The 12,726-nt window shown below is 37.5% G+C and overlaps 1 protein-coding gene across 1 annotated transcript in view; it reads left to right on the top strand.

Moving 5' to 3' along the window:
- LOC150091099 (uncharacterized) overlaps positions 1-12,726 on the top strand; it is a 502,417-nt gene that overhangs the window by 364,165 nt on the left and 125,526 nt on the right. Inside the window, exon 13 of the mRNA XM_090383197.1 lies at positions 8,352-8,471. Coding sequence (XP_090239323.1) covers positions 8,352-8,471 — 120 coding nt within the window. The remainder of the gene's footprint in view (positions 1-8,351; positions 8,472-12,726) is intronic.

Here is a 12,726-nt window from a genome sequence, read left to right as displayed (position 1 = left end):
TTGATGATCCTGCTCAGGTAGCTAACAAACTAAATGAATATTTTGCATCGACATTCACACATGAGGAGTTATTCAGCGAGGGGAATGCCAGAGGTGTATTCAACTCTAGCAGTAAGCTACAGAATCTTGAAATAACTGGGAGTAAAGTGGAGGAGAAACTGTTGAAGATAAACACAAGAAAGGCACCCGGGGTGGATGGGATCTATCCAGTTATATTAAAGGAGGCAGCAAAGGAAGTAAGCAAACCCTTAGCCATAATTATGAGAGCTTCCTTGGACTCAGGGGAGGTACCCATAGACTGGAAATGTGCAAATGTGACTCCAATTCACAAAGGAGGATCAAAGGCTGACACAAGTAATTATAGACCTGTGAGCTTAACTTCTGTTCCAGGAAAATTAATGGAGGCACTGGTTAAAGAAGCACTGCAGGATCATTTAGACAAGACTTCAGTTATAGCTCAGACACAGCATGGTTTTGTTAAGGGGAGGTCTTGCCTGACCAACTTGATTGGATACTATGATGCAGTCACAAAAGAACTGGATGCAGGGAATAACTTTGATATTATATACTTGGATCTTAGAAAGGCTTTTGATACTGTTGCACATGGAAGACTGCTACACAAATTGGAGCAGTGTGACATTGGAAGCAAATTGCTGCTATGGATAAAGGGGTGGTTGAGGGGGAGAAGGTAATCAATGGACACTGCTCATCGTGGACTGATGTTATTAGTGGAGTCCCTCAGGGCTCAGTGTTGGGTCCATTATTGTTTTCTGTATTTATAAATGATATTGATGATGGTATATCGGGCTTAATGTCCAAGTTTGCAGACGACACAAAGGTTGGCAGGGTTGTCAAGGACACTACTGACACTATGCTGCTGCAACATGATCTGGAAAGGTTGAGCAGATGGGCTGAGAGGTGGCAAATGAAGTTTAACATTGACAAATGTAAAGTACTACACATGGGAAACAGCAACCCCAGAGCAACGTATCAACTCTGTGGTACTACACTGACAGTGGTAGAGAATGAAAGGGACTTGGGGGTGGTTGTGCAGGCAGATATGAAGTTCTCTGAGCAGTGCAGACGGGCTGCAAGAGTAGCTCATGGAGTATTGTCAATGATATACAGGAATTTTTCCAGCAGGGATAAGGAGGTGATTATTCCATTGTATAAGGCAATGGTCAGGCCACACCTAGAGTACTGTATACAGGTCTGGAGGCCTCATTTCAAGAAGGATGTAGAGCTGCTGGAACGAGTACAGAGAAGGGCAACAAGATTAGTGAATGGAACAAAGGGGTGCTCTTACGAAGAAAGGCTTAAGTTTTGCAAATTACAGTGTCTGGCGACTAGGCACCAGCGAGGTGATCTGATAGAGGTGTATAAAGCCTTGAATGGTTTAAGCATGCTCAATGCTGATGGGATTCTTCCTCTAGCTCAGAAAAATCACCTGAGAGGGCATAAATTCAAATTGAGGAAAGCCAGATGTAGGATAGACGTGCGGAAATTTGCCTTTAGCCAGCGGGTGGTTGGTTGGTGGAACAGACTTCCATCCCTTGTGGTGGAGATTGATAGCCTAAATAAGTTTAAGGCTCAGCTGGACAGGTATTTTGAACGAACAGAGGGGTGAAGTGGAAGTGGGGGTTTTTTTTTTTTTTTTTGGCTGATGCTGCATAAGCTTGCTTTCTTGCATCAAATGCCTCTACTAATGCTAATGCTATATAGCTAGTCTGAAGTAGTAGTATCAACCATCAGTGAAAAATTCCAGTCCATTACGAAGCATTGATTCAATATCTTCACACTCACTTGCTTATTTCAAATTGTATTGTGTTTTAAATAAATTTTGTTACAGTTGTAACTTCTTTCAAGCTTAGAAACCGATAGAACATCATCTTTATGCTTGGAATCCTGAATAAAGACCACTTTTCAGTCTTGGGAACTTGCACTAAAGAAACCCATACAATTCTTTTCTTGCCATTTGAACCCCCTTTGTGAAAAATACAGATCTTTTTGTGCATTGGCAATATATCCTTTTTCGTTAACCTAAAGGGCAGAGTAATTGCAGAAAATTTCACTCTTGTAAATGCAATAGTTCTGTCCTTATTGAGATGTGAAACTTCACCATCAAATAAGTATGCAAATATTATGTGGAAAATATAAAATGTTTATGGCCATTTTTTAGGCCTTAATTAGCAAGACACAAAACTGAAAAACCATGATTCTTGTTGCTTAAAAGCTGTATGGTAGCAGAAATGAGAGAATTGAAGGTGTTCCACATTAAGATATTTGTCCCTAAAGATAGGTAGAAATTTGAGTCTATCTTTGAAGGAAACTATCTCAGCCAGCAAACAAGTGTAAAAGCTCATATTAGTTAGTCTCAATTCATGCATATGTTAAATACAATACCTAAAAGGATAAGGTACCAAAGGTTTTTATTTCAAAGTTACGACTTTCAAAAGTCGTTATTTGTTGCAACAAATTTTTAAAATTTTTTTTAAAAAATGTTCAAAAGTTATTTGTTGTGACAAATTTTTGGTGCCAGTTTTAGACTGCATTGTAAAAAATGTGAAGGTTTTTGAGCCTGGACACCAAACGTTTTGCATTCTCTGCCAAGTTAACTAGGTATACCAAGTTTCAGAGCACTACCTCTCAATGTTGTGCAACAGTAACACTTAAAACTCTGAAAATTTTTTGTGATTTACTCCGCATAACACAAGTGACCTCTACAAAAAAGGTGCCTCAACATACTATATTTTGAACTGAATTTTTGCACATCTTCTTTGGAAACCTGTTTAAACATCTACACCAAGTTTCAACAAAATTGAAGATGGTTGAGTAGGGACCATCTTCAAAATTAGACCACTTGACATGGAATCACCCACTCACCATATTCATATTTTGCATTATAACATTACAACTTACAACACATTATAAACTTAATAACATCTATACAGATATAACTATGTATTTAACATCACCATAGTTAGGCGCATTATGGCCTTGCACCTTAAAACCTACAGACAGACAAACAGCATCACATAGTAAAAGTTCCAATTCAAAAAAATATATATTCAAGGCACCTCCACGGATATTAATTACTCATCCAACCAGGAAGACCTGATTTTGGACACTGGTCGGCCTACATTTTCAAAAAAAGACAAACTGAAATCTGACCGACTTAAAACTGCTATACTGAAAAAGCAGTCAGATACAGCTCCTGTACTCATCTCAAGTAATGCTTTATATTTTACAGTGGAATTGTAGAGGACTTCGTAGCAATATCGATGATATTCATTACCTTATTCTTCCCTAATCACCAGTAGGTTTCTGCTTGCAAGAAACCTGTTTAACTTCCCAAATTTCCATTACTCTATATATCGAACAGATCGCAATACATCAAATGCTGCCCGTGGTGGTGTGGCCATCTTGATCAACTCGCAGATTCTAGCAAAGCAAATTGTTCTTCAAACAGAAATTGAAGCTGTTGCTGTATGTTAGCATTAGCATTAGTAGAGGCACGTGATGCAAGAAAGCAGGTTTATGCAGCATCAGCCAAAAAAAAAAAAACTCTCCCATTTAACCCCTCCTTTTGTTCCAAATACTTGTCCAGCCCAGCCTTAAATTTAGTTAAACTATCAACTTCCACAACAAAGGATGGAAGTCTGTTCTACCAACCAACTACCTGCTGGCTAAAGGCATACTTCTGTACATCTATCCTACATCTGTCTTTCCTCAATTTGAATTTATGCCCTCTCAGGTGATTATTCTGAGCAAGAGGAAGAATCCCATCAGCATTGAGCATGCTCAAACCATTCAAGGCTTTATACACCTCAATCAGATCACCTTGCAGGTGCCTAGTCTCCAGACACTGTAATTTGCAAAAGCCCTTCTTCGTAAGAGCAACCCTTTGTTCCATTCACTAATCTTGTTGCCCTTCTCTGTACTCGTTCCAACAGTTCTACATCCTTCTTAAAATGAGGTCTCCAGACCTGTATACAGTACTCAAGGTGTGGCCTGACCATTGCCTTATACCTTATATTATGTCAATGATATACAGAAAAATTCCTGTATATCATTGACAAGACACTGTGAGTTACTCTTGCTGACTGTCTGCACTGCTCAGAAAACTTCATATCTGCCTGCACCCCCAGGTCCTTTTTGTTCCCTACCACTGTCAGTATAGTACCACACAGTTGATACGTTACTCTGGGGTTACTGCTTCCCAAGGTGCCTCCGTAGCCAGGTGGGAAGGAGCAGCAGTGCGTAGCACACGCTTCTTGATTAGACCGGGGTTCAAGCCCATCACCACCAAATACGGAGGATGCGGAAAGGTCAGGGAATGACCACCGCATATTCCCGGAGCAATATGGCTTTAGTTGCTAATGCTCCTAAAAAAAAACAAACCAAACCAAACTGCTTCCCATATGTAGTACTTTACATTTGCCAATGTTAAACTTCATTTGCCACTTCTCAGCCCATCTGCTCAACCTTTCCAGATCCTGTTGCAGCAGCATAGCGTCAGTAGCTTAATGAAAACTTGGACATTAAGCTTGATATGCCATCATCAATATCATTTATAAATACAGAAAACAACAATGGACCCAACACTGAACCCTGAGGGACTCCACTAATAACATTAGTCCACGATGAGAGTGACCACGTTTCATTGCTCAGATTACAATAAATAGTTTCATTCTATCTTCCACCAAATCATACCTTCTCTTACCAAGGTCTGGAAAACCTTGTAATTTTGTTGGGGGATTTCAATGGTCACTACCCCTTATGGGGGGATCTTCAAAATTAAATACACATGGCCAACCTTTCTGGATAGACAAAATCTTACTATTCTTAATACAGGTGAAACTATTCACATACAGTTGCCAGCTGGACAAACTTCGGCAATAGATCTGTCAATATGCTCTCCAGTACTGTTTCCAGTCATGGAATGGTCTGTTACGAAAGATACCATGGGCATTTCCCAATTATTTGTAACATGCTCACTGCACAACCACCATTAGCTGAACTCTGCAGGAAATTAAAATTCTCTCATGCCAACTGGGTCAAATTTCAATCAGCTATCACCTTGGATGACGAAATTATATGCTTACAGCCCATTGATGAAGTAACGGAATATATCCCACTTGTTATCAGCAGTGAAACCTCTATTCCATTAACGAATCCTACTGCCCAACACCATTTTAGCTACTTTTGGAATGAAGAATGCACAAAAACAAAGAAGGAAAAAAATAAAGCGTGGAATTTATTTTGACAATCACCAACAACAGTTAATCTCATTAACTATAAGAAACTAAGGGCAAGAGCGCATCTCATTCAAAGACAGCCAGAAAGGAATCCTGGACATGGTTTGCGTCCACTATAAATAGAAACACTGATTCCAAATTAATATGGAAGAAAATTAGACAGCTTTCTGGAAAGTTTCCGACCATTCCTTTCACAGGGGCTCACATCTGGTGAGCATGGGCTTGGCACACCCAGGGTCCTGAGCTGGATATCATCATTCTTCTCTTTCTTGAGTGATTCCCTTCTCTCTCTCTCTCTCTCTCTCTCTCTCTCTCTCTCTCTCTCTCTCTCTCTCTCTCTCTCTCTCTCTCTCTCAGGGTACCTCAGAAATTTTTTTTTGGCTGGTGCAGCATAAGCCTCAGGCTTCCTTTCACCATATGGCTAATAATAATAAATCGGAGGTTGCTCTTGAAAATTGAACATTTTCAACAATTAGTGAATTTTTGTTGGATTCCAGCACATTCAGGGGAAAAAGGGGGAATGAACTGGCAGATATCTGCAAAAAATCCATCAACTTTAAATTTGACATCTGTCCATATTCCAGCCTAGGACTGTAATGTCATCATAGCAGCAGCATGCCTTGCACAGTGGAAACAACTATGGAACACCCTGACTAACAATAAACTTTTTCAGTTGAAACAGGAACCAAGATTTTGGCACTCCAGCATCCAGACAACAAGAAGGGAAGAGGTGGTACTTGCACAGGCAAGAATAGGGCATACAGGTAGTTCTCGGCTTTACAAGTTAATTCGTTCCTAGCACGTGCTCGTAAAGTGAAAACTCTTAAAGCGGGAATTAAATCCCATAGACATAATGTTAAAAATAGGGGTTACGTTCTCAACAATGAAATTAGTTAGCTAATTAGTTTGTTTAAACAATGATTGATTTATTCAAAGAAATTAAAACATAGCCTGTAAAATCAAGCAAATTATAATAATAACGAAATTATTTATTGATCACTTATTATTGGCTCGGCACTCGTTGGCTTGATGATCAAGGAGTCGTCTTCTTCGGAAATGCTTCAAGTGTTTGTTTCCAAGATAATCTTCTATTTTCTTTATAAATTTCAATAGATGCATAAGCATATTTTAATGGAATGCACAAATTGCTAACATGATTTGCTCGGAGTAGCAAGTTTACAAAGCTTAAAAAAAAAAAAAGGAATGAAGAGAAGATTCTGAAAATTTATTTATGTTTTTGAAGATTTCAGTAAAGGGAAAACACATTTCACCATAATGCAAAAAATCACATAATTGCAGTTATTTGTATTTTCGCAAATGCAATAACATCGAGTTTACTACCTATTTATAATTGCTTACAGTAACAGAAATGCCCAATAAACCGGAAAGTGCAAATTGTTTTTGTTTTATGGTTGTGACCTCCAGAAATGTGCTTTAGAAAAATATCACAAAGGCATTTAAAATTGATTCTTATAACAGAACGTGATAAAGGTGAAAGTGTAGTGCATTGTAGTGATTTGAATAGGTAACTAATACAATTTGCACTATAAAAATGACCTTTTAAAGAGTTATATAGCGAAGATTTCTACTTCCAAGGTCGTGGAACGAATTACCAAAAAACAATGTGTTATTGGGTTCACATTACGATATTTTCACGATACGATGGTGTCTTGAAATGGATTAATATCAGGTACACTGTATTGTATAGCTACGCGCGTGGTTTGAAATGCGGTATTTATGAATGTTTAATATTCATTTTTTGCAATTAATGTTCATATTTTCGATTTTGTTGATACTTGATACTTTGAAAAAAAAAAAAAAAAAAAAAACCATAAGCCCGGGAACTCGTAAAGCGAGAACGGCCTGTACTCATCTGACCCATATCCATCTACTCACAGGTGATGATCCTCCTCAGTGTCGACACTGCTCAGCACAACTAGTAGTCCAACATATTCTTACTGAATATGTTGGACTACTAGTTGTCCTCACTATCAACAGAACAGAACATCAGTCCTGCTTTCTTCAACAACTGAGATCACTAGAGCATATTATTGGCGATCAGGCAAATATTAATGAACTTTTCAGCTTTCTGAAAAAAATTGGAATGTCTCATCGATTCTGAATAGTTTTATAAAATGAAATGAAATGCCTTCAATTCTGAATTATTTCCTAACACATCTCTATGGACAGGCACACTATAGCCTGTAGCTTATGTGCCTTTAAACACCCATAACACACACTTCAGAAACAAACCACTATTATGTGCATTCTGGAAAAGCATTTCATTAAGAATTTTCTTTCTGTCATTTTTCAATCTGTTACTTCCCACATGAGCATTTTTCTGTTTTTAAGTTCATTTTATAACTATTAAAGTTGGGTCTGTTTCTGGTTAGGTCATTTGCAAATGAACTTCCCCCTACCGTCAGCTGGATGCACAGCCTTAGATTTATTATGCTTCTTAACTAAAAGCATAACTTGTACAGACATAAATTCACTGGCACAATATTGCTGAAGATACTGATAAACCATAAACTCAATGAACCAAACCAATCAGACTATTTCAAACTTTGAGCTTATGTTCAAACTCTGTTTTCTTCGTAAGAGTATAATGGTTTTTGTCACTCATTCGGAAAGGGTTTGAATCCTCTTGAAGAAGACTGAAAGCCTCTTCACTTGAAGCTATAATTAGCCATTTCAGGCAGGGAAGTAGGACTTGATTTTTTTATGGCGCAAAAACATTGAAGGTTATAATGTACCAGGAATAGAGGGAGTAGGCCTTTTTTGCCTGTGAGATATTCCAGTTATTCCAAATTGGCATAAAAAGCTGATGCACCATAAAAACAAAAAAACGAGCTCTGTTGTTTATTAGCAGATATGATAAATTCAAAAATGCAGTGGCAGTGCACCATTCATTTTAAAACATTATATAAAATGTTGCAAATTTGTGTCATCTTTGCATATTAATGAACTTGAAATCTGTTGTAAATTAAAAGAAATTTAGAGCTGTATTGTGTGAATTTGTCTATTGTTTTTTAATTTAATTGCTTTCATTGTAATAAATCTTTTGAATAGTACAGATCTTTTATTTTATAGGGTAAGTGCAGCTGCAAAGAAAAACCTGTTGGCAAGTTTACCTGGATCTGGTCCCACTAGCCCTCATCCAGATTCTGCCACTTTACATTCAGTTCCACCATCTCCAAAGCCTTCCTCATGGTATGTAGTGAAATTTTTATGAATGAAATAGTCATGTGAATATGTTTCATGGCATATTAAATACTTAAAAGAAAAAGTATTAAGTATGATAAATTAGCCCTTAAGGCTGTATGTTTTAGAATTATTGTACACAACTTTTTCATGAACTCTTTTTTTTTTTTCCTCTCTCAAATTAAAGAGCAGTTGATATTATATTGTCCTAGTACTAAAGAATTGTGACAGAAAGTTATTCCAAAGAATGCAGAGAATAATTAAAAAATAAAAAAGAAAAAGTAATTGAGTAACATATAGTTCTATTGTCCTTGAAAAGTATGAGGAAAAATTATTATTTCAGTGAATTTTCATCTGAACCACAAATAAATACTGACTAGTTAGGCACCTTCAGACCCATTTGGAAAAAGGAGGAAAAATTACCGATTCGAATTCAGAAGAAGACAAAGATGAATGGTCCATGGATTTTCATGTTTGTTTGTTCAGAGAAAAATACAAACAAAAGTACTGAAATGACCTTATTATGCCAGTGCATTACGTCTACAAGGGTGTGTTCATAAGCTGATTTGCAATGGTTATCTGTCATCACACACAATAGCAGCTGGCCACGTGTTTGCAAAAAGACAGCAAATAGAATGGAAGCTTACTTAAAGAAGTTATTATGCAATGTCTAATCAGTGGCCTTTGAAATATCTAGAGCAAAAGCTATAATTGCTCCAGATTTTCCCAAACCTGGGTAGCTTAAGGTGCTATTATGAATTAATAGTGGTAGAATCCATATTAGTTTTGTTAATGAACAAAGGTTTTTAAACAATGTAAGACTTGTATTTATTAAAAGCAAATTGTTTTTGAAACTCAGTTTTTCGTTAAAATAGATGTTTATTGAACTTTTTTTTGTTATAAATCGCAGTAAGATTCAACTTTAGCTAAAAAAAAAAAAAAAAGGAAATAGATAGCATTTCTCATGTTACTTTTTGTATAGTTATTTTTTGTAATGTTGTTTTACACCATTTTCTTATTTTTCTTTTCATTTATATGTTTGCTTTGTAGACCAAGACCACTTTAAATAAACCAGAAAAATGAACTTCATTGTACATCAAGCAAACCATAGATCTGTAACTAATAGCAGTGGCTAAATGAAGCAAACTTATAAATACAACACTACCCATAAAAAAAAAAAAAAAAAAACCATTCAAAGCCTTCTGTGGTCTTCCGTCATTCCTAGGTGGTAGATGACTCTCATCAACTGGTGCAATACCACCACTTTCTTATTGGAGACTTGAAGTGGTGGAACCCATGTTTAGTCTCCAGAGCTAAGTTCCGGTCAACTCTCCCCATCTCTTCCATCATGCAGTATGACTGGTGACTTTTGAGGTTATGATGAACATCATGGCGAGATCCAATCTTCCTTACATTTCGAGGGTACAGATCTAACATGGTGTTCACAGGCCAGCCGCTAGTTAGTACACCGGACAAAACCTATTGGTAACTCTTTAGGACGCTTCCGGATCAGCTAATGTATAATCTTGCTACCTGTACTCTGCCAGATAGTGACTGGAGGGAGTCCAAGTAGTGTGTATGCGGGAGGCATTGTCGAGACCATGTTATGTCAAGGAACTGGGTATATTCTTACCATGTGTACGATTTTGACGAATCTTGATGCTTAGAAAGCTTCAGATCCTGATGGTATTTCTCCACTTGTTCTCAAAACCTGTGCTCCTGAACTTACTCCTATTCTTTGCCCATTTTGTCATTTTCTTATTGCAAAGGTTTTATTCCTTCTGCTTGGAAATTTCCCAATTTCCAGCCAGTTCCTAAAAAGGGTGACAAATCCCTCCCATCCAATTATCATCCCATTGCAATTACTTCTACTCTTTCTAAAGGAGAAATCAATTAACCGCCAACTCTTTAACTACCTAGAAACCATCCGTCTGATCAATGATCGCCAGTATGGATTCTGTCAGTATCAATCTACTGGTGATATTCTGGCTTATGTTACCCATTTATGGACAAATTCAATGGAAAGTTTGGTGAAACACAAGCAGTTGCTCCTGACATCTGAAAGGCTTTCGATCGTGTTTGGCATAAAGATCTTTTAAACAAGCTTCTATCTCATGGCTTGCCAATTGTTTTTGTAATTGATTATCCAGTTTTCTCTCTGATCGCTCACGGAGGGTGATAGATGGTTCTCTGTCTTCTAACTTCTCCACTAATGCCGGTGTCCCCCAAGGTTCAGTTCTTTCCCCCACTCTTTTCCTCTTTTATATTAATGGCCTTCTTCCTTTGACTGGAAATCCTATCCATAGTTTTTCCAATGATAGCACATTGCATTCCACTTTCCAGTTTGAGAAACCTTGCCCTGCCCAATCAGCTTCAAATTCTCGAATATCCACTACCAATGCCTTAAACCGATCTCCAGGTAATTCTCCAGTGGGGCAAAGACAGCTTAGTTGATTTCGATCCTTCTAAAACTCAGTCTTGTCATATATCTCGCAAAAAGGATTCTTCTGCTCCTATACTTATCTTTGGTGACACTCCGATTTCTTGGAAAAATGATATATCTCTTTTGGGGATTACCCTGACTTCTAATGTCGGCACAAGCACATTACAAATATTGCTTCCTCTGCATCTAAAAAACTTGGTTTTCTCTTTCGCTCTCGCCTTTACTTTTCTTTCAAACAGCTGTTCACTCTGTACAAATAGCAAATCCACCCTACCATGGAATATTGTTCCCACATCTGGGGTGGTGCCCCCAAAACCTTTCTCGGGCTTCTATATTCCATTTAGAAGACGGCAGTTGGGTTAATTAATGACTTCTCTCTAACAGAGTGTCTCCACTCGCTGTCTCATAGACGTACTGTTTCTGCTGCATGTCTTTTCTATAAATACTTCCATGGGCACTGTTCTTCTGAATTGGCTTCTGTAATTCCCACTCTCTTTCAAAACAGTCCGAACACGTGCCCCCACCAGTCGATATCCATTTACTGTCCAACTTGAAACTCACAGAACCGACTTTTCAACTTCCGTTTTCTGGAACAGCCTTCCTTCATATGTATTTCTTGAAAATTACAGTCTACAGAAGTTCAAGTCTAATGTCAACAAATATCTTCTTTTGTCTTCTCAACCTCCAACCCAAGAACGGTACTAAGTACTCTCGTGTTTGGGGTTTTCATTTAAAAAAAAAAAAAAAAAAAAAAGCTTGGCATTTTAGCAGTTCTTCTTAGCAGTGGTAAAGGTGAAAATTTGAATATTCAACCAGGTTAGAAAAACAAAAACTGAGTTCAGACCTCTCTTTCTGTGAAACTTTGGAAATTCTCTTGACAGCCAGGTCTAGATGACAGAGCCATCGTTCTCAGTAAAACTTTAACTCAACATTTTTTAAGAGGGTAGAAGTCAGAAATATTATTTATTTTATCAGTAAAACTCATCTGATGTTTAGCAGAAATATTCACAATAGAATATACTTTCAAATATTAGTAAACGTTTAACTTTTAATAATATACTTTTATTTAAACGAATATACTTTTAATATTGGTAAACAAATCTGCGTCTGTATTTTAATATAAAACTGATGTTTTCAGTGAAATTTGCTGGTGCAGTGTGGACTTAAAAAAAATAATAAATAAATCCTGCTTTTCTGAAAAATCTTTGCTTTTTCTCCTACTTTCTGTTACCATGCATGTCTTGTTAGCCTCTGTTGGCCTCTTGCATTAGCAAGCTAAAGGTCGCCTTAATCTTTAGCTTGCCCATTATGACACTGAATTTCACACATTCAGCATCCCTATGGATCAAACTGAGAAAAGGGTAAGTGTACCTAATAAAGTTATTACTTCGTGTAGTGGCCTTGAGTGCCAAGCGATAGGGACCAAGCGATTTTCTTAAGCAATATAGAGTGATCTTTACAAGTGATATCATTCTGTTTCATTTCTGTCACCTTTCTCATCCTCAGTTCACTGTAAGTGGTTCTGTTCCTTAACAGATTTAAGTAAGAACCCAGGAAGGAAAACCATCTTTCTGTTCTTAGTACATTTATTTTCTTCACTAACAAACTAACACTCCAGCCATTTGGTCACTAGGTGGCACTGCTCCTTCCTCCCCTTAGCGGGGCCGGAAACCTTAAAGGAAAAATAATCCTTTCAGGGCTAAAAGAAGCAACAATGACTCGACAAACCAGGCATCACCTGGAACTATGGATCTAACTGATCATAATCGGCAGCAAGATGATCCTAATCCATCTACTGCCAAAAGACAAAAGAAAGATGTG

This window comes from Mastigoproctus giganteus, chromosome 1 (assembly GCF_048544385.1).
Source record: "Mastigoproctus giganteus isolate SK-2022 chromosome 1, ASM4854438v1, whole genome shotgun sequence".
Classification (NCBI taxonomy): Eukaryota; Metazoa; Arthropoda; class Arachnida; order Uropygi; family Thelyphonidae; genus Mastigoproctus; species Mastigoproctus giganteus.
This window is presented reverse-complemented; position numbering and strand designations above follow the sequence as displayed.